The sequence below is a fragment of the Helianthus annuus genome, chromosome 7, assembly GCF_002127325.2.
Source record: "Helianthus annuus cultivar XRQ/B chromosome 7, HanXRQr2.0-SUNRISE, whole genome shotgun sequence".
Classification (NCBI taxonomy): Eukaryota; Viridiplantae; Streptophyta; class Magnoliopsida; order Asterales; family Asteraceae; genus Helianthus; species Helianthus annuus.
The window spans coordinates 64,940,379-64,963,453 of NC_035439.2; the positions used below are offsets into that span (position 1 = coordinate 64,940,379).

The 23,075-nt window shown below is 37.8% G+C and overlaps 1 protein-coding gene across 1 annotated transcript; it reads left to right on the forward strand.

Annotated features, from left to right (window-relative positions):
- The first annotated feature begins 7,065 nt into the window (after window positions 1–7,065).
- Window positions 7,066–10,268, forward strand: LOC110866304. The gene is made up of 5 exons (XM_035975176.1): window positions 7,066–7,193; window positions 8,395–8,520; window positions 8,602–8,680; window positions 9,415–9,526; window positions 9,701–10,268. The coding sequence occupies exons 2-5, from the start codon at window positions 8,469–8,471 to the stop codon at window positions 9,770–9,772; spliced, it is 315 nt and encodes a 104-aa protein (XP_035831069.1). The 5' UTR covers window positions 7,066–7,193; window positions 8,395–8,468; the 3' UTR covers window positions 9,773–10,268.
- The last annotated feature ends 12,807 nt before the right edge of the window (window positions 10,269–23,075 follow it).

Sequence of the window (23,075 nt, forward strand, 5' to 3'; positions counted from 1 at the left end):
AGCAGCATTAGGATCATGACTACCTTTATCAGCAGTGATTGGCTTTCTTTTTCTTTTTAGGAGCTGTGGTTGTGATATAGGAAGAATTAGGGCAGTTGTGGATGTCTGACTAACAACTGTTGAAACAACTGGTGTCTCAACTGCTGCTGTCGTTACAACTGCTGATGTGTCAGCAGATGTCTTCTGCTTTTAAGCAGGGAATGAAAGATGTGATGGTGATGATGGTGGTGGTGACTCATCATCAGGAATGAAGACCCTTCTCCTTTTTAATGGAGGGGAGGCTGATGATGTTTTGGGTGGATCAGTGGTTTGTGATTGTGACTGACTGACAGTAGTTGAAACAACTGGTGTTTCAACCACTGTTGTCATTACAACAGATGTTATGACATCTGCTGTCTTCTGCTTTATGGCAGGAGGCAGTGGTGGTGATGTGATTGTAGATGATGATAGTGGTGGTTTTTGTGTTATAGACACAGATGGCGATGGAGGTAGAGCAGTAGTTGTGGTGGTGTGTTTTAAAACAGTAGTTGTGTGTGTTGGAGGTGTGTGTGTTGATGTAATGGCAGCTGTTTAGCTATAGGCAGCAGTTTTTGTAACTACTGTTGTATCAGCTGTTGAGGTTTTTGAGGATTTGGGTTTCTCAGGTTCAATGTGCATCCCATCTTCTATACCTTTCTTTTTCACCCTGATTTTCTCCCCCTTTTTGCCATTATCTGCCAGGGGTGTATCCATGAAGAAAATGGTAGATGGGCCTTTCTCCCTTTGAGCATTCTATTGTATGCAGGCCTTTATAGCCTTGATGTCTGCTTGAGTGTCTTTGAACCGAGACTCCACCATGTTGGTCAGCATTTGTACTTGATTTGCGTGTTGTTTAGCAGCCAATTGTTGCTGATGTTCAAGCAGTGGTTGGAGAATATTCCATAGCTCATTTGCAGCAAATGCTTGTGGAGCAGGTGCTTGAGCAGGAGGAGCAGAAGATTGGGCTATTTGAGCTTCTAACAGCTGCTGCACCATATCTTTTATTTCTGCAACTGTAGATTCCAGATTTTCAACTCTGGCCGTCAATTCATTATATTTTGAATCATCTCCTGAATTAACAGGATCATCTGAATCCCCACCAGCAGTGGTTGTATCAATGTGTGACTTAGGAGCTGTAGCCCAAAAGTCATCCATTGATGCCCCTTTTTCTTGGTACTGGGGACTTCTTTCTTCGGCACTCGATAATCCTTTGATGTTACCAGCAGCTAAAGATAACTTACTGGTGGTTACCGATGTTGCCATGGAAGAAATTGCCTTCAAGGGAGTCTTAGTAATGTAACAACTGTCCAACTGAAGATCTGTTGATCCATCAGTTGTAGTTGCTACTCCACTTGAACTACCACCGAGAGTTACTTGTAACTCGGGGGGTGTAACCTCCTCAACTGTTGCTTGGATAACAGAGGTATTAGCATCAGACCCAGTCACTTGTGGAGGTATGCTCTCAGTAATGGGTGATTGAGAGGAACTGGTTTGTGTCTGTGCAATATCAACTGCATGCAACGGGGGTATTATTGATTTTGGCAATATGATTGGTGAGGGTATGGGTGTTGAAAGAGACATGTCCTTGGGATCAGGACTGTGGAAGATAGATCCGAGTGGACCTAGAGCTTCATATTGTGGTGTCCCTGTGCTTACAACTTGATCCTTTTGTGAGGATGCAAGAGGAGTTTGAGGCTGGGGTTGAGATCTTTCTACCAACTGCTGTGAGGAAGTAGCAGCAGTGGTTTCTGGTGACTTTTGTGTTGTCACTGGAAGTTGCTCTGGGATCTCATCTTCCAGAGTTGCCTTTGTGTTGGGTTTGGTGGGCTTTCTGGATGGTTTTCTTTTGGTCTTTTTGGTGGTGGCAGGTGTGGGTTTCAGAGCAGTGGGTGTGCTACTCTGATCACCTGGAGCAGTGGGCTCAACAGTGGTTTCTTGAGGGTCAGTGGCAGTTTCTAAAACCTGCTCACCCTCTTTTGTTTTTAATTTAATTGGTGCTATCATTCTTGAAAAAGTTTCTATTGTTAAACTGTTTATTTTGAATGAGACACCTTGTTTGGGCACTTCTGCCTCTTTCTCGACAAATTTTTGTTCAAAATAGTAACTTAGAAACCTCGGAAAGAGCAGAAATGCCTTATGATCAACGTTCTTTACCAAATCATCAAATATTTCCTGGGAGTAGTTATAGTTTTCATTGTTCAAAATTGCATACCCCGGGCATTGGATTTTTATTGGTATCTCATTGAAGGACGTTGTTTTATTTGAAACACACATGAGCAGTGTGTGGAATAAAAATCTGGGTGCAGAAGGGAAGTAACCCTTTTGTAGGGTGTCCCTGTTTGGTTGTTCTGCATAGCCCCTTTTCATGAAATCCTTTACCAACTCGTCTCTTGTAAACGAAGTTTTTCCACTTAAATCATCGAGTTTAAAGGTTTCAGAGATGGATTTTGGTGAGATATTTTCCTTCTTACCCTGTATCGAGGAGTTGATTGCAGCGATGATGTCTCCTTGTTTTTCAAGGGTGGCATTGTTCCAGAACTCTCTCTGGGTATCAAGGTAAATAGGAGCGTCTGCTGTTATCAAAGTTTTGTACTTTGATGTAGAAATGGTGTCAAGGATGGAGTCGAAGGTGTGGTTATCGGTAGGTTTTGTGAGTATACCTACATAATTGTGTGGAGATTTGTAGCGAATCTCCGGTGTTTCAGCAGCTATTTGAGTGGCATCTGCTGTTGTGGAAGAAGATGCTGGTTTTGATTTTGACTTCGATTTTGGTTTCGTCATTTTGGATGAAGAAGATCGAAGAAGTTCTTGGAGTTATGAGAGGAAAACTGTTATGAGAAGAGAACTTTTGGAATTCAATTCGACAGTAAAACCCTGTTTGGATTTAATCATGGTTTTATTTAGGGAAAAAGTAATTGCTGATGTGGCAGCGGTTATTTTGATCTGAAGGCTAAAAACTGACCACGTGTCAAACATCTGATGGAATGGTAAATGATGGAGGACAGTTGTTTTGACAACTACTGATGGATCAAGTATCAGTAGTTACAACGGTAATAAAATGAAATGGTGGGTGTAACAGTGGATGGAACAAAGATTTTAAACATCAGTGTTTTGAAGAGCAGAGGTTGACACTTTAGCAGTGGACAGACTTTAGACAGCAGATGTTATGGCACAACAGCATTTTAGGAACAACAGTGGATAAAAACCAATGAGGATCATATGTTTAACAGCTGTTTGTGCGGTAGTGTTTTGACTTTTGACAAATTCTTTTAGCACCTGTTTGTTCAGATGTAGAAAATGATTTGTTCTTGTAAAAGCACAATCTCTTGTCTATCATCTGTTGAGTACCAGAAATGCTATTCTTAACACTACACATTTTAGATGCATAATATCAAGATTAGATTGTCAGCAGTGATTCTCAGAAATTTTTGTTCAAGGTTTTGCCACCTGTCTATTTTTCAGACAGTGGTTTAGCATCCCAGATGATGAAGACATTTCTACTTGAGCTGCTCATTTTGTGTCTAATTACTGTAACTAGAACATGAGTATCTCATTAATCTAAGTCAATTTGCAATCAATTTATGATCAGTGGAAACCTAACTTGAGCTTAATATGATATCGATATGTGTGTCATTTCCTTTTGATTAAATTTAAGGATAGTAATTTCACACAAAAATAAGGTAACTACATCCAGACCAGAGATGAACTTCTACTATAAAAAATGAGTAAAAGATCATAATATATTTTAAAATAAATAAAATACATCTGGTTTTTATTATAGAAGAAAACACCTTAACAAAAATCAAAGGAAGTTTTGAAAAAAAAATCAAAAGGATCCGACAATTTTCCAGTAAATTCAAGGTCATATTATTCTCAAGTTATTTTGACCATTGTTTGGGTCATTTTCTTGTCAATTGATTGTAAATCCATTTTAAGCACAATCACTTGAGATGCCATTGTTACCCGAACAATTTCTGTATTGATAAATGCACAAAGTTGCATGATGACCACTGATGACCTAACTTTAACCTCAAAAGTGTTTTCTGCTTATACTCTTTTGCTTTTGATTTCAAAAGTTTTGAGATAGCTACACTTTGAGATTTGTTCATTTTCCCCTTTTTTTTTACCCTGTTTATTTACATGTTCAGAAATACTCACTAGGAGATTATATTCTGAACATGCTTTGTCCATAATCACTTTGAAGCAATGTTTTGAGAGATCTGACCATATTTGATCAAGTTTCATTACAAATCTCGCATTACCTATGATTAGGACTGTTTTGACACCTTATTTTCTCAATGTGTTTAGACAAAGTCGATTTGGTCCTTTTGAAGGTACTCAACTTGCCTTTGAGCACATGAGAGATTTTGACCAAAGTTTTATTCCCTCTTTTCCTTTTCAGCAGTATTCTAGTGTTTTAGATGAACACAAGTTTTGCTGAAATGAGGTACATACTTTAGTTGTTTATTGAAAACATCACAAATATCAAAACAACAATTGAAATCAATTTTGAAAGCATCGAACGATCCCATAATTTATCAGATATTTTACAGATCTGAAAACTATGAGTGACATATGCATGAAAACACTTGTTGTGTGAGATTTTTGTGTCATATGACATCTTGGTTGATATACAGAGTTTCTGAATAACCATTTTGATCATGCTTAATTCGTTACTCTGTTTTTCAACTAGATACAACCAACCCTTTAGTATTAATAACTTTTGAGCTGAACTGTTATGTCAAATTGATTGTAAGATCGAATTTGACTGTCCAGGCTCTGATACTAATTGTTAGGATCTGAAGGCTGTCTGTTATTGTGTTTGTTTGCATAAGACGCATAAGTGCAGCGGAAATGAGTAGCAATGTTTGCAAGCACAAACAAGAGAAAGTATAGATTGATAAACAATTGCTTTTCATAGAGTCAAAAGATTTATATAAAAGCAAAAGATTACAGTCAAAGCTTACAATCTAAACTCCCCCTCAGCCTCATACACCAGAGTTGGTTGCAAAAGATGAAAGGATGAATTGAGGAGAAAAAAACTCACTCAAAACGATCAAGTGTAACAGTACAGAGTACTGTCATACTTATAGGCAAACCAAACTACTGATATGCTTCCGCTGACGTCACCATGATAGTGACATCTAACGACCTAACAAACTACAAATACTGTTCTATACAAACTACTGTTATGTAACATCTGATAATCACTAAAGTACAAATCATAAGGAAACTACTGCTTCAGGTTCCACTGTTGTAGCCTTAGCACAGATGTTGAGTCTTCAGTGCTTTCTTCAAAGGTGATCAGTCTTTGAGAGGGCAGTGCTTGAATCTTCAGCAGTACTTAGGAGACGGCAGTAGATAGAGCAACAGAGTTTGTCTTCAGCAGTTGTTAGATAATCATCAGAGTTTGGTTTATCAGTTGTTGTATTTGAGCAGCACTTTAAGATTAATCAGTTGTTGGATAACCACTGTCAAGGGGAAAGATTAGAGCAAACTGCTGCTTATTAAGTGTCCACTGATGGGATCCGGTTTTGGCTTTACATTATCTGTTCCTCTGTTAGGGTTCAATCCCAACATCTTCTTTTATTCAATTTATTTAAAAAAAATCATATAATAATCATCACATATTTATATTGCAATAAAAAATATTATAATACATTAGGCCTTGTTTGTAAAAGAAAAAGGTAGAACAAACCTCTACAGTCTGTAAAAAAGACTGTTTGTTTTTAAACGTATAGAGACTTTTTACAAACTGGTGGTGGTGTACGGACGGTGGTGATAGGTGGTCGTGGTGGTGGTTGGTGGTGGATGTGGACGGTGGGTGGTGGTGGTTGACGTGGACGGTGGGTGATGGTGGTGGTGGACGGTGGTAGGGGGTGGTGGACGACGGTGGTGGTGGGTGGTGGTGTTTAACCCTCTGCAGACCTTAGAAGATCCTAGAAGTGATTGGGTTAAGTGTGCACCAAAAAGAGCTCGCTCAGACGTTTTTTAATAAAACGTCTTTGGAAAAACAAATAGTCTGCAGATGCAATATCTCCGCAAGAAATAGAAGAGCCTACGCTGATCTATATATATTAATAAATGAAAAGGATTTGGGCCATGTGGCATGTGATGGTGGAACCATTTGCTGACGTGACATGTTATGGTGGAGGTTTTAGGTGGGAAGCAATGTTATGCATCCATTTAACTGGGACACGGGATCCAACATTAATTCGGGTCGGATTTTTGGGTTTTTAACGCACCGGCTGTAATCATTTGGATCATATAAAAGCTTATGTCTCAATTGAAACCCTAGCCTCCCTCACATTCATCACTTCACTGGATTCATCATCACACGCTTTCAATCTCAATCTCAATCGTCTTCTTCACCATGCTCCTAATCGTCTTCTTCACCTGAACAATCATCAGTTTCCTTCTCAAATTCTAGGGTTTCCCTGAATTCTCTCTCCCTCTTCGCAATCAATTCTAAATCTATTCAGAAGCAATTGGAAGCAGCCAAGCAACTAGGTTAGTTTTTCTCGATCTATAATGTTCTAAACTTTGTTTCATGATTCGTGGTTTATCTTTCTCCTTCAACGATTTTACATTTTCAGTTTCAGGGAACCCTGCATTTTATCTATCGCGATTGAAGCAAAAAAGGTAACTTTTATTCTCAATCTGTAATGTTCTAAACGTATCTTTCTTTGATGATCCGTGTTTAATGTTCGTTCAATCTTGATTTATAATTCGATAATTCCTATGTTCGTCTTTTTGTTTGATCGTGAATTGAACTATGTGTGTTTGAATTGTTATTTTTGTTTGTTGGTTACTTTTAGGTGTTTTTGGAATGTGGGGCATCTGTTTGTTTAATTTTAAAGTTTTTATTATGATTTGGTTATGTTGGTATTAGGTGATTTGGGAATGTAGGGTCTCTACTGAATACAATTACTCTATCATTAGTAATTTTAGTTTGTTTTTTTTTTTTCAAATACAATTGTTGTGACGTAAGAGGGTTGGAATAGGCATTGATATCTCGGTATTGGCTCAACACAATCACACTTCCTTATGTTTGTTTGGATTTGTATTGATCTTTGAAATTATGTTACATATGTTTGCAGGTTGTTATCAAGAAAATATATGACCATAATGCAACCAATGTTGGTGACGAAGGTGGCTTTGCTCCTAATATTAAGGTAATTATGGTTTAACGATTTTCATATATTATTATGATATTCGTTTTTAAGTTCTTGATCAATTTCAACATGAATATTTGTTCTTGTTCTTTGTGATATTTGTAAGTATGGTAATAATTCAAATTCCGTTCCTTTACTTTACTGAGAACATTCAGTACTACATAATTTATAAATACACATTAACTTTTTTTTGTTCTATATTATATGTAAATTTTAATTTTACTATTATTAGATTTTTTTAGTGGCAAATTAAAATTGTAACTTTCAGTACATTCCTAATTTAACCTTAACTATTTTTTTATTTTTATTTTTTTTGTAAATTTAAGCTAACAATAAAGTTTGTAAAGTTTTAAATTAATATTGTTTGAACATCTTTCCTAATTTAACATTAACTATTTATGTTAATAATTTAAATAGTTAATTGCGCGGATGGTCCTTGTGGTTTCACGTTTTTCACGTCTAGTCCCCACCTTTTGGAAATAGCAGATATGCTCCCTATGGTTTATCATTTTGTTACTCGGATAGTCCCCTGGCATTTACTCAGGGGACTATCCGAGTAACAAATGACAAACCATAGGGAACATACCTACTATTTCTAAACTAACTAACATCTACTCAGGGGACTATTCGAGTAACAAAATGTAAACCATAAAGAGCATACCTGCTATTTTCAAAAGGTAGGGACTAAACGCGAAACAACAGGGACCATCAGAGCAATTAACTCTAATTTAAATGTATAATTTAACAATTTAAACTAATATTTAAAAATTTTAATCGATAACATTTAAACCACTTTTCAAATTTGGATAGTGACTTTTGTTTACAAATTTAAATATCTCCTTATTTTATATAGATTCATTTGTTTTAATTTTTGAACTTTGTTTGCAAATTTAAATATCTTTTAGTTAATTATATATGTCTTTTGGATTTTTGTTTTTGGTGAGTTGAATCATCAGTTGCTACATATGTTGGTTTTGATTTTTTATTTCTATCTGAATGACTTGATTAAAAACTTTTAAGGTTTTGATTGATTTTTGGTTGTTGTTGTTTTTAATTAGGAGGTTTTGCGAATCCATACTTTTAGAGGTCATGTTTTGACCCGCTTTATATTTGTCAAAACGTGTTCTAGCCCGTTACTCCGTCTGACCCATTTTGTCGATTACAGATCATAAAACAACTTTAATGTTTTTTTGTTATGTAGGGGAGTAGGGAAACTATGGATGAATTGGATGGAAACACATCTTCAATTTGTAGCTGAAGTTAGCTTAATTCCAAATGTTTGATGACAAAGATTCATTATTGGATACTTGGATGTATGTTCTTGAAGGTATATTAGTTTTTATGTGTTTTTAAATATTTCATAGCATTATGTTATTGAGTTAGCATTGTTCTTATTGTGTTAGTGTAGACTTTGGCAGTGAGAGGTCTGCTTTGGCAAAAGATAAAATCTACACACACATTAACCTTAAACAAATGACTATCATCAGGTAAGTGTTGGTTGTTCAGTTAACTCAATTACCTAACTCGCATGTTGTTTGTTTCATGGGAAATTCTTTTTTGAGACTATTTACAGGATTGAAATAGCAAAATCTTTTTATATTTTTTAGGAGTGAATGGTTTGCAAATCGAATTTATGCCATGAAAATGATTTCTTTGTCACTATGTTGTTTTGATCATTCAAATTGCGAAAATGATAATTGAATGTGATTTTTTATGTGTTAGTGTAGCATTCCAAATAAGTAGAGGAAACAATTTCAATCCATTTCTTCATAAATGGGTTTGACAGGTGAATTGGGTTAAACGGGTCGAAAGTAATCCGAAGTGTATTTATATGCATAATTGTTTAAATAATATTGTATTTGTTTTTTTAACAACAATTTTACAACAATCCGCCTTCGGCGATGCTCGAACCCTTGATCTGAAGGGGAGCAACACCTTAACTCCAATGGCTTTACCATTTGGACTCAACCTTTTACCATTTGGTCGAAAATAATATTGTATTTGTATTCGTATATAATTGCAATCTTTTTTTATAAAGTTAATAAAATGTTGATTACAAGTGTTCGTGTGCCTGCTTTGCTCAATCTGTGACCAGACCCCTTTTGACACACACTAGGAATTCCCTGTTTTGACCCAAGCCCATTACCTCCCCTTTGATGTAAATTTTGTGGGAATGCTTTGGTTTTAACATTTTTTAATGTGATAATACTTTTAATTGAAGAGAGGCTGAGGCAGGTTTAATGGATTGCAAGTTGGACATTATCATGAGTCTTCATCCTCTTATGCAATACATTCCATTATTTATACTTAAATGGCAAGGGTTACAAAAGAAGGTCATCTTTGTGACTGATACTACTACAGGTCCACATTTCCCTTAGTTTTTTTAGGACCATTTTTTTAAGACCTCATAAACCATAGTTTCTAAAATCAATCTAAAACAGTAGGTTTTTAGTTCTCTACAATATATTTGGACATATTATGCTGATTTTAGTTATGCAATCTTTTAGGCTCATGCAGTGTTGATATATGGTGGTCAAGCAAATGCATCAATAGTAATTTTTTCTTGGAATGAGTTTTAAATTCATTATTTGCGAAAGTGTTTAGGGTGATTTTAGATTTGATAAATAACTTGACAATTAGGATTTTGATATAATTTCATTCACTTTCTATTGATTTTTTCCTATGCTTACAAATTCATAGTTGGTTGCTTTTTCGTAACCTAAATATTGAAAAAGAAATGGGGCAAGATTCGGCGGAACATTACCGATAAAGTTTGGTGGCCATTAGAGAAAATGTTAGTATTATCATATAAATTAGCTAAGCGGATAATATTATGTTCAGTATATATATGTTTCTTTTTAGGCAAGTATTACAAAGGTGTTGATTCTTATGATTATTTAGATGACAAGCACAAGTTGAGAGTATGTTTAAATTTCTTTTTGGCGTATGATTTATGGAAATAAGTTAGTTACATACCTTTTTTACAAAGCTTGATTTTTTATTTCTTTTTTCATTGCAGGTATTATACGCTGATGGTGATAAAGAACTACCGGATCTATGTAAAAAATTGTGGAAGATGCTTGATGAGATTTTACCAAACTGGCCAAATTTGGACAATTTTTCTATTTCATGTTTTGTGGTCAAAAGGGCATCATTTTTTTTGCCCCTTGGTTGTTAATGTCAAGTATATAGAGATCAAGATTTGGTTGGTTGTTCATATTGAGGAACATATGATGGCTTTTAAAGCCAAAAAAAAGAAGATTAAGCTGGCATATTTGGTGACAAAAAAGAAGATATAATACCAATAGAATACATATATAAAAAGTTGAATGCTTTACCAGACTCAATTTAGTTTATGGTTATTGTATTACCAGGCTCAATGGTGTCACCAGTTTGATTTAGAGTGTAGAATGACAGTGAGGTATTGTCTATACGTGTATACAAATTTTTAAAAAATAAGTTGTTATACTAAAAAAATATACATGATTAATATATATATATTCTTGTTTTCGTATGTTTTTATGGCTCTTTACAGCAAGAAAAGGTTCAAGAAACCGAATTAAAAGTTTATGGTGAAGAAAAGGGAAAGATGATACTTTAGATGTTAAAGGTTATTTTTATACTTTTATTTTTTGTAAATTAAATTTTCCTACCCAGAAAATTTCCGGGTTATAACCTAGTTTTTTTTATAAAACAAACACCACCTTATTGCTTTCATTCTATTTAACTAGAATCTAGACCCGCGGGTTTGTGATATTTATACAAACACGGCCAAAGTTTACAATAAACCAATTTTTTAATAACAAATTTCAAAACACATTAAAAGCAAAAACTTAGGGGGTGTTTGGGATTCCTTTTTAACTTCTGACTTATCAAAAGTCCTTCTCAAAAGTGAGAAGTTAGAATGTCTAACTTCTCAATTTATCCTTTTTAAAGCTAATTCAAGCCATAAAAGTCTTTCTGAGAAGGTGTTTGGGATTCCTTTTAACCCTAAAAGTGCTTCTCATGGGATGTTTGGGATTCCTTTTCACTTCTAAGAAGTTAATAAGTCAAAAGTAGCTCCAAAATAAGTTAATCCAAACACCCACTTAGACCACCCGTAGTGGGGCGTGATTTTTAAAAATAATTGAAAAAAAAACGCCCCAAAACGCCCGCCCCCTCCATTACACTAGGCGTTATTTTAAAAAAAATTCAGAAATTTGATTTTGGCGTTATTAAGAAAACGCTGCATAACTCCATTTGATTCTTGCATGTGGCCAATGGGAGAAGAAGTGGGTTTGACTAGCCAATGATCATTTAGTTTGCTTTTTTTTGTTTAATGATTGGAAGGGACATTATTTGGGCATTATTCCCACTACGCCACTTTTGCAATAACGCCCCATGCTGACTGGACTGCCACATGTCGGATAATGCCCCATGGTGTAGGCATTATTTTTCTTAACCACTATACATGGTCTTATTATCAAATAAATGAAATACCAACTCATAATAAAGAGCAATCATATTTACTGTAATAATTATACTCTGATAATTTGTTCATCCAAATAACACACTATAATTTCATGTGTAGTGGGGCATCATAATAATATCCTTCTCTTGAATATGAAACAACATGTGACATCCTAGTCAGAAGGGGGGGGGGGGCATTATAAGAGATGAATTTTAAAAGTGGTGTAGTGGTATAATGCCCCATAATCCATAATGCCCCTAACAATGATTACCATTGTTTAAAAACCGGTAAATACCGGCCGGTTATACCGGTATTACCGTTTTCAGATGTAAATCCGGTACGAAACACCCCGGTAAATAAGTGAAACGGCATAAGGTTTGTACCAGTGGTAAAATCCGGTATACCGGTTTGAAATGTAATACTGGTACCGGCCCAGAGTTATTTTAGTTTGGGTTGTTACTTTTTTTTATTATATATGTTACTTATCTTACGTAATTTTTATATATTATGATTATTCGTAACTAAAAGTTCTTATTTAATGTTGTATGAAACGAAAATAGTTAATGTATTCAACTCAAATGGCTTAAACATGTCGTACACTTTCATTTAAAAGAGCTTGTTGGAAAACTGAATGGTTTTCGATTATCTTTTGATTTTTTTTTATTGTGGATCTACTTTTGGATCAATTTTTAATATGTAATCATACATTTTTGGATTAATTTCTGAGTTGATGTGTAATTTATGAAATTATAGAATTAGCTAGTCAACCCGGTTGAACCGCTCGGTACAACCCGATTCAACCGGTTGAACCATTTTTTAGCTTAATCCGGTTGATTTAAAAACCGGTTTTTAAAACATTGATGATTACCCAATTATTTATTTTTAGTTTTTTTAGGAAAAGACATCGAATCAGATCCAGTGCCACGTCAGCCCGTTGACGCCTAAATCACCGCAACACAATGGCGCGGGGCACAACCCTTGGGGCGAACCACGACGTTGAGGAGAAGATATTGAATGGATGGGCTATCTTTGACAATGTGTAGACCAATAGCCTGATGGTTTTTCCACTAATAAAACTGGAGACCGATGAGTTTTAGGACATATCAAGAGAGGGATAGAGAGAAAACTGAAGCCGGCCACCGTTTGAGCCACCATCGTCAACATCATTACCGGTTGCGCAGAATTCGGAAAGGAGGAGGCTGGATTTAAGGTGGTGTTGCCAGCGACTTCAAAGAAACAAAGCTTTAGTTTCATTTTTGGCGTTGAATTTACCATTTCAATTTGGCACTGCTGGCTACTTAAAAAATGAGCTTTTGAATTTAGGGTTTCAATTTCTTGTACTTTTGGCATTGGGGGAAGATATTGGAGGTGAGAACAGGGGCGGATCTAGGCCACTTTTGTAGGTTTACAGGAACCTATTCGGTTTAGAAAAAATGAAAAAAACTAGTGAGAACCTCATATGATTTGGAAAAATCCGGTTTAGAAAAAATGAGAAAAAATAGTGAGAACCTCATTGTATTTGGAAAAATTCGGTTTAGAAAAAATGGGAAAAATTAGTGAAAATCTACCAAAAGGAACCCAGTGAAAAAAGTTCTTAGATTCGTCACTGGGTGAGAAACACTTTGTATTATTTAAGTAAACAAATTTATAATTCTGAATTTAATATTTAGTTTACATATAATAAATGTTAAATTTATGTTCTAAATTAATTATTTATACCGTATTTGATGCATAGAGACAAAATAATGTTAAATTTATCTATAGTTTTAAATTAATTATTTCAACATAATTTATACATAGATCCAATATAAAAATAATAAGTAATGATTACCTACGTGGCAACACTTTTTTTCTTAACAAAACCCATAATAGATAGCCTAATATTACATTAAATAAAAAATTACATTAATATTAAAAAAACATACAAACAATACTATTCGTCTTAATTTTCATTTACGCTTTCGTCATACTTGTCTTCATCTTGGCCTTCGTCTTCATCTTCCTCTTCTTCTTCACCTTCGTTTGGAATATACTGAACCGACCATGCATGTTGGATCAAATCCAATGCTAACATGCAATGTGCTATTTCGGAATGCATTTGATTCGCATTGTTCACTCTGTTGATACATAATGTCTGATGCTTACGTCATCGAGTCGTGTTATGGCAACCCGAACTTTCAAGGTCCGTATCTCTTCGTCGCGTGATCCTGTTTCTTGTTATTCCTCTTTTGTATTTCTTACGACGATAAAGATTGGTAAACAATTGTGACTGTAATTGGATTGCTAACTGAATTATGTGTTTAAGTAAATATGTGTGAGTGTGTGAATTGGGCCCGAACCTTATGCCGTGCATATGTTTGGGTCGCACCTCAAACCCTTGAAGCCCAAACTTAACTCAATTGGATTGAAAACCCAAACCGTGAGGGCTAGTTCGCCCGAGTTTTCGCGGCAGCCTAATTAAATGGGCTCAGGCCCATTCTGACCAAAATAGTATTGCCCTAAACCTTGCATATATATAGATTAGCATGACCCAGTTCTTGTAGCCCAATGATGCCACATCTGGTATCAGAGCCATAGTGCTCCTGCCATCCCTTTCTAAGGTTTGTTTAGTATGCTCTGTTGACTGCCGACTTTGCGCGGATCTCTCAACAACAGAACACTAACTTTACAAGGTCTTGTCAGTCTGGTCCAACACGCTGAGTTTCTTATATTGAGTCCAAAAGAAGCTAGTTAGGTGAGTTGTAAGTCAGAAGGGTCCGCGGTAATTTCCTCAAAGTACGGGCTTGAGGATAAATATAAGAAGTGTTAGAAGTCTAAACCCAGATATGAATCCAGATCAAAGTCTTTCCCGGTCAAATTCCAGTTTCCTTCAGTCGTCTGCGTCAAAGATTGATCAGGTATATGAGATCTCTTATGTCTCTGATGAATCTAAAGCCCCTATTACTAGTCTACCTTCAGTTAACCCTTATAGTGTCTTCAGAAAACCCCAAAATTCCCTCTCCAAAAAAGTAAAACAACTAGTCAGTTCTGCGTCAAACCCAGTTGTAAAAGAGTTTGTGCAAACCTCCAAGTTTGATTCACACCAACTCCCAGCAAGAACGTCTGAACACCTCGTCCCTCTCACTCTTCCAAGGATCTGTCTATCCCAAGGATATACACATATCCACTTTCGTGCCATAAGACTAGCCCTAACCTTCCATGGAAGAAAAGGACTACCTGCGTTCTCTCGTATCGCCCTAGTCGATACAAGATTCGTGGAGTACCAGCATGCCTGTATTGGTACCATCCAAACTACGTTAAATGTTGGAACTGTCTTCGTCACCTTCTATCCCAACTTCAATATGCCACTCAATGATCCTTCGTTGTTAACAGCCTTGAAAGCCCAGATTCAGATCGGTGGTACGCCACAGGTTAACACCTTTCAGGCCACATTCCACTATCAGATGGCATATCGTGTCCAAAACAACTCTTTGGACATCATGGTTCCCGGATCGCAGGATAACTCTAGCGATGCTCTACTCATAGACATCAACTCCAATGCCACACCAACCTGCACATATGTTCCCAAACAGTTATCCAGAGAAGAACTTACAAAACTTCTACTCGAAAAATGGATAACCAATTACGAACAGATCCACCAAGCACCGGTTCAGACAACCACAACCCCAGACTTTGTCCGCCACCAGGATGGACAAGTTGAGGTTCGATTTGCAAGACAAGATCGAAGAGAGATTTTCTCTACGATAAGCATGATGCAACCGGCAGAGGAACCACACTTCCCGTTCGATGTATGCGATTGCCAGAAATGCATGGATGAAGCATATGAACTTGAGTACAAGGAGGAAACCAAAAACAAAAAGAAAAAGGGATCCCAAAATGCCCTAAAGAAAAGATATGAAGCTGGAGATCCAAATGTTGGTCTGCTTGGAGAACCATCAGGAAAATTTGACTACTATGTCCTGTATGGTGATTCAAAACCAAAACCCAAACAGACACAACCATCCAAACCAAGATATCCACCTACCCAAGTAGTTGAGTGCTTTATGCTCGGAACGACACCTCCAGTCCCTTCCTCCCAGAGTACCAAGTTGAGTTCCCACCCTTAACCTCTTTCGAGAACACCCAACAAAAAATCAAACATAGCTGGAAAATCAAGAACCCAACAACTGTTGGTGCAATTGGTGTTCCTGAATCAAAAACAGCTGCTGAGGCCACCCTGAATTGGCAAAGTGAAAAAGCTGTTGTCCAAAACAAGGCCCTCAACACCATCCTAGCTCAACAAAACAATATCACAAAGGCTCACGAAGATCTTACAACCAGAGTTCAAGAACTAGAAGGTATCATCTATGAGATCAAAGCCAAAATCCTTGAGCTACATCATGAACTCCTCCATCTAGTACACAACTCCTCAGGGCCACAAATTCCACAAGCTCTTCAGAAAAAAGAAGCTGAAATGAAATTTCTCAAGGCATAACTTGCAGACCTTGAGAGACAACACAAGCAGCAAAGGGTTTCCACCTATGCTGATGATCCATGGAGACTGCCAACAACGCCATTTGTGCGAACATCCTTTGATCCTCAACCACTGCCAACATCCTCATTCCTGCATAACTCCCCATCCCTAAACCTCTGGTCAAAGGAACAAGCAAATATCAAAGCTAGAAAAGCTTCGTCAACAAGAAGCACATCCTCTGAAAGTACTAGCAAAGCAGCATCCTCAGGCAGAGGAAAAGAGCTACCAGGAAGCAAACATAACATGAGTGATAATGTGTGACAACCCTCACTAAACCAGGTTTCCGTACGACTTAATTAATATTTGCTTTCTGCCTAATTACTGTGCTTACTTGAAATTATGAATAAACTACTACTTGAATGCTGATACATGTACTTACTTATATCGTACTTTACTTGCTGTCACTCCATGTTCTGCTTACAGCACCTTAGTGATAACCTTGATGCACCAAAAGCACAGTAGCACAATGAACGGATAACCTATTGAATGTGCTGTCATAGTTAGCACCAGGCAGGTACTGCCCCTAAGGCCTGTATGAGCCCGAGATAGTGTACTACACTAGTAGAGAGTGTAGGGATACAAGGGTTGTAGAACGGCGTCTCTAGGAATAAGTTACAGTGACTGACTGGATGTGCCTAAAACGTACACTAAGCACAAAATTCAGCACATTAACCAAAAATTCAGCATTTGGTTACCCAATAAAGTGCCAAAACATGAGAAAAATATTACTAGACACTTTCCAAAGTGTCGGGAATAAGTTGCGTCACTAAAAATGGTATTAACGACACTTAAAAGCTTTGTTAAGCGCTTTAACGGATTACTATCCAACCGAACAACCGGAATATACCCAGAACATGAAAATATTGCCATTAACATTATTTACCTTTTTCTGAACCAGTTAGGGTCCCTGAATGCCCTAACACCCGCCATAAAGCACTACGCACAACTAACCGGGTTAATACTTAACTAACCTAATTAACCTAACTGATAACTAACTAATTAGTTGAAAATGAACTAGCTACCCCCCCCCTTTAGAAACCGTCCCCAACAAGGGGGACATACCTTGTACCATTTTAATTATTTTATTTTCACTTGTCTAATATCTAGAAAGCACTTAAACCTTTGGACCATAATCTTGCAATTGTCTATAAGAACATGAGATGGCACACATGAACATTCACTTAACATTACACCACAACACTCTCTCTTTCCCTCTCTACAAGCTCACGGCCAAGCACCCCTCTTTCGACCCTCCATCATTCGACTTCCATCTTCACATTCCAAGATCATTCTAGCATCAAGGGTCACGCATAAGGAGTCTTGGTGCACTTGGAGCTCGAAGGACCTCATTCTATAGCTTTTATCCTCTCATTTTGCGCTTAGATTCTTCCCTAGCCCCGAGCTAGTGGTATGTTACTTAAATCACCTTCTTAAACTATCTTAAAGTGGTTAAAACGATTTGTAATGGTTGAAACTCGTAAACCTACAAGATGATGCTTTAAAGTCTACTAAAAACACAAATAATGATGGTTAAAAGCTTATATGTTGTGTAAATGTCGTAGTAATTGATTTGTGTGATTATTTGGACCCGATCTATGTTGTGGTAGCTCGGATCATCATTTAACCCGGGTTGGTCATGGTCATGGATCATGACACAAGGTTGTTTTGAATAAAGCAAGGGTTAAAGGGTGAAACTCTACCACACACGAATCATTAACTTGTGTAAAAGCGTTTTTACTTGCGAAATAGTATTTAAAACTAGCAGATCTACATATCTACAAGTGGTATTTTTAAAGAACCACATATCAAAGAAATCATGTTTTCTAAAAACGGATCTTACACTAACAAGTATGATTTTTAGAACACACAAGTGTGTAAACACTTGTGTAGCACAAAAGTTTCGACAAAATAATAATTTTTATAAAATTTACAAGAAGATGTAAAGACGAGATTTCTTTAAAAGTAAGGTTTTTACGAAATCGGATTGCTTTATATAAAGATCCACTAAAAGTAATGGGGTTTACTTCATATTTTCGGTTAAACCACAAGTTCATGAGATTCTATGCGATTTACATATTTATTGACTAGTTTGTTGTTTTGAACATTGTTTTGGTTGAATAAGGAAATTGTTGGTTTGATTTATAAAAGAAAATGATACGCTTGAAAGCGTGGCCACCTCCAGTTACAGAGGAAACTCTAGCGAAATTTTTCCAAAAACCTAACACTTAGAATTATTTTCACTATAAGTGATAGAAATGCTTTTCGACGTGTTTTCAAAATATAAGTTTCGCCACGACTTTATTTACAAAATATCAGAGGTGGGATTTCACAAAATAAAACGTGATATATATATTTAGTAAATATATTTTTCACAACGTCACTTGTCAATTATTTTGTGAAGTGTATAAATATTATTTTTAGGGTAAAAATAATATTATCGAACGTTAACGAATCCAAAATAATACGAACGCTTTCACGATAAATATATATAAGTTACACCGGTAATTATTATTACCACTCGATCGTTAAAACGTAACTTACGCACTTTAAAGAAATATTTATGAACGCGTATTTTGTCAACGTATTATTTTTTTGGGAAATTATGTGAAATAAAAATATAATATTTTTGAGAAAAATAATTATATTTTGAAGTTAGAAATAAGATATATTTTAAGTGAGACTTAATAATATACTTCGAACACACATGTATTAAATCCCCCACCCTTGGGAAGGAAAATAATTACCAAGTATGCACAGAATGTAAACACGAAATAGTTGTCTAACTATTTCCCAAAACTTAAACCATAAAGCTAAGGCACGGCCGTCCGTCTAATAGAATTAGTACATGTAGGTCGTTGCACAGCTGCTTGACTTGGAGACATACTTGGTAGAGACGCACCGCTGTGAGTTCATGTCCCCCCTTTCTCTTAACTGTTTTCAGTTTTTCTAAACTGCGGGGGTGAAATACATGTTACCATGATTACGAATATTTCTTATATGGTATGGTTAGCGTAAGGAGGGTTATTATTTAGATCATGTGAATTGGGTAGGCGGAAACTTGAGGTCATTAATCCTCAGGGTAGGACCGAGGGGCAGGAGCGATAGATCTATTTGGGTGTAGCGAGCCCAGTCCCAGGCCCAGCATAACGGACCTCGGGATGACTTTGTACCCAGCGCATAAGTCTGCTAGGTTTGTGCCTTCCTACTTGCACTTCACACATATCAATGGCCTTGCAAACCATTGGTGATCTCTTTTTCCTTATTTGCTACATACCAGGATTTTATACTTACAAAGGTTTTTACTTACTCACTACACATGAACTTGCTCAACAATTTTTGTTGATTTTTCCAACTTACATGTATTTCAGGTAATTAAGGATCTGGCATGGTATGATACGTTTTCACGCTGCGTATGAGAAATAAGGTCATCCAAGTTTAGGGGTCGTGGCTCTTGCCTAGACAAGCCACCGCTTTTAAACTACGTCTGCTTTATGTCTGTGATTCTGAACAATGTTTTTATGTTATTAGGTTGTAATTTCCGCTGCATGTGTCGGTACTTTAAAACAATGTTGTGGTACTTTTATTTTGAAACTTAATCAACGGATGATCTTGCATGGTTTTTAAATTCATATAGCTTGTTATGGTTAAGCTATGGTATTAAGAAGTCACACCAAATTAACCACGCTTCCGCAAAGCCAAGGTGTGACAGCTTGGTATCAGAGCCCTGATCATAGCGAACTAGGATTTCTTCTCGAGTCTAGACTATGATCACTAGAGCTCTCACGAAAACATTTTTACTGCATACCACTTAAGTCCAGATCCAAAACCTTTTTATAAACAAATGTTTAGCACATTTTATTTATTATTAGGCTCAGTCTTGGAGGCTGAGGCTCAGTCTTGGAGATCGAGGCTCGATCTAAGAGATCGAGGTAGATGGCTAGTTGGACTAGGAAGAGTAGGCTCAGTCTTGGAGGCTGAGGCTCGGTCTTGGAGGCCGAGGCTCGATCTAAGAGATCGAGGTAGATAGCTAGTGAGACTATGGAGAATAGGCTCAGTCTTGGAGGCTGAGGCTCGGTCTTGGAGGCCGAGGCTCGATCTAAGAGGTCGAGGTAGATGATAGAGCAGTCTTAGAGACTGGGAGGAATTTGGCTAGTGGGACTAGGAGAACTATTTGATTGCTTAACTGGTGACTAATGTGTTTATTTGATTATGTGATTTATTATTTGTGCATGTGTGTGTTTGTGTTACAAGACGACATGGCATCCTCTTCAAATACTGAAGTGACGGACACCTCGGATCCTTTAGCAATCGTGTCGGGCGATGAGATTATGACAGAAAGTGAGGTACACACTTCGGATACTACCAACACGGACAATGACGACTTCCAGCCATTTGCACTGCCCGATGTCGCGGATGAGCCCGCTGATAGCCCTATCGCTGGGGATTCGCCGTTCGCGGTGATCCCTGCCCCTATACCTTTTGTCGCTTACCCTATTGTTGATATGCCCCTGGACGTAGGCACTGACGACGACGTCGAGGACCCACTCAAGGATGACATGGAGGGCGAGGCGTTCATTGCTGCCGGTGATCTTCTACTCCTCGCTGAAGGCCCTCTTATTGGGGACCTACCGCTTGTAGAGACCCCTGCTCCCATACCTTTGGTCGTTTATCCTGCCAACGATATGCTTCTCAACGCTGACGCTGATGGCGATGTCGATCCATTTGATGACGAGCCCCTAGAGGATGATGTTCAGGGTGAGGCCCTTCTAGCCGCTGGAGATCTTTTGTTGCTCGCAGATGCTCCCGCAGAGGAGTTACCTGCTCACTCACCGGTCCTGGACTCCCTCGAGTCTGTGGCCGCCGGACCTTCACACACTCAGAGTGTGCAACACTTTTCTCATGAATCAGATCCTGATAGAGCATCCTCTGTTGCCCTTGCTCCTAGCTTTGCTCTCGATCACGATGTTGAGGAGAATTCCGATCCTGTCTTTTCCCCAGAATTCGACCCAGATCAGGAGATCGAGTTTATACCACTAGGATCAGCCTATGGAGGACCCGGTTGACCCAGTTGGCCCAGTTGACCTCATTGGCCATGCATTCGATTTTAGATGTCGTAGCCCCCGAGCCAGTAGCTACTCCAGACCCCGTATTCGAGCATGACCCTATTCGTGCAGATGTATCCGCTGTGGATCCTTTGATTGATAATGTATCTATCGATGACCATTCCATTGTTGCTCCACTGCTGGAGGATGAGCATGCTATTGATGCTCATGTTGATGCCCCTCACATTGTTGATGTTCCTGACTCTGTGCCTGTACAGTTCAATCATGCGCTTCTTGCGGCCCAAGTTGATTCTCGATACGCGCACACCCGAAGTGGGTGGATAGACGATGACAATAGTTACCCACCTTTGGAGTTTCCTGTGACACTCCCTTGCGACTCATGTTTCAGCCCCTGTTCCAGTTCCTATGGATGCACTTTTTGTTCCCACACTCACCACTGATACTCACCAACACCGCTACATGACCGGAGCCTGTACCTGAGCCAACTACTACACCATTGAGACGGCTTGATATTGCGCCTGTTGAACCTACACCTATACTTGATCACGATCATGTTTCTTTTCAGTCTGCCAGACGTTGCACCTCTTATATCTATCTGCATCAGGCAACACCCCCTTATTTGTGGAAAGGTTCGTTATTCCCTTGTGAAGAACGACGCCCATTGCGCCATCGTGCCTAACACTCTCCGTCAGGACGTACCCGCGCCTAGTAGAGATGCTCCAGGCCACACCACTTGCTACATTCACCACTACAACGCTCGATAAGCCAATTGGATGGTGCCTACAAACGCACTATGCTAACTATGAACCCTTACCATTTCTCACATTATGAAAAACATACCCAGGGTACGTTGCTTCAGTAATGTCAACTACAGTTGAGAATATGAGTAGTGGAACATTGAAGCTTGAGCTGACACCACGAAGGGCAACTTCAAATGCAAAACATTACCTAACTAAAGCATGAGTTAAGGGTCTACATCACAAGACAGCATATTATCTGAAAACTTTGAGTAAACACCACGTCCTACACTAGCATGCCTTAATCCGCCACATACATCAGGATCCCTTTTATGCTCTTAACCTCTGATATTCCACCGTCCCTAGGATTTTTGATGATCGTTCCTTTTACCATTAAGCGGCAAATCAGTTGACTACTTCGAGGAACATACAAGTCGCGGAGGAATTCAAGCATATCGATAGTTACTTTTCTTTCCTCCCCCACCTTAGTTACCAGAAATGTTGATATCTGGATAACGCAGATTGCGTTACGATTGGGTGGAGACCCCAAGATTGTGGAGATTTGTGAGGACCACGTCTGACTACGTAATTTAGATATGCTGGTATACTTGTTGGGCAAGGGTAGGGAGACCCGGTGACCCTGGTAATGTGATACCTTTTGTAAGACAATGAAATTGTAGCCGGAAAACGATGGAAACCAATTGTCACAAAGCATGTGCTAAAACATTATGGCCAATAATCAGCGAAAGCTCAGTCGTCATGTCATTGCTAAATGCGATCAGTAACACTTATGCGCGTACTAAAATTTTGATACTACATGTTTACTTGCTATACTTTTATTAAACGAAACCCTCAAATTACGTACGAACGTTATGATTTTGATGCAATGTGCTTACCCGTATAATGAAAACCTAATCATAAGACATGATACCAATATAATGAGAATGTGCTATGACTGAGAAACACGTGTTTGTTTGATATACTTTCGGTAAACATGATCCCAATTACTTGCTTGATGAATTGCGTGATGTGTAATATAATGACTTAAACATGTGTGATACATGTGTTCCAAACAACTATTTATCTTCTCTGAATAGAAGAGACCTAACTAACATGAAC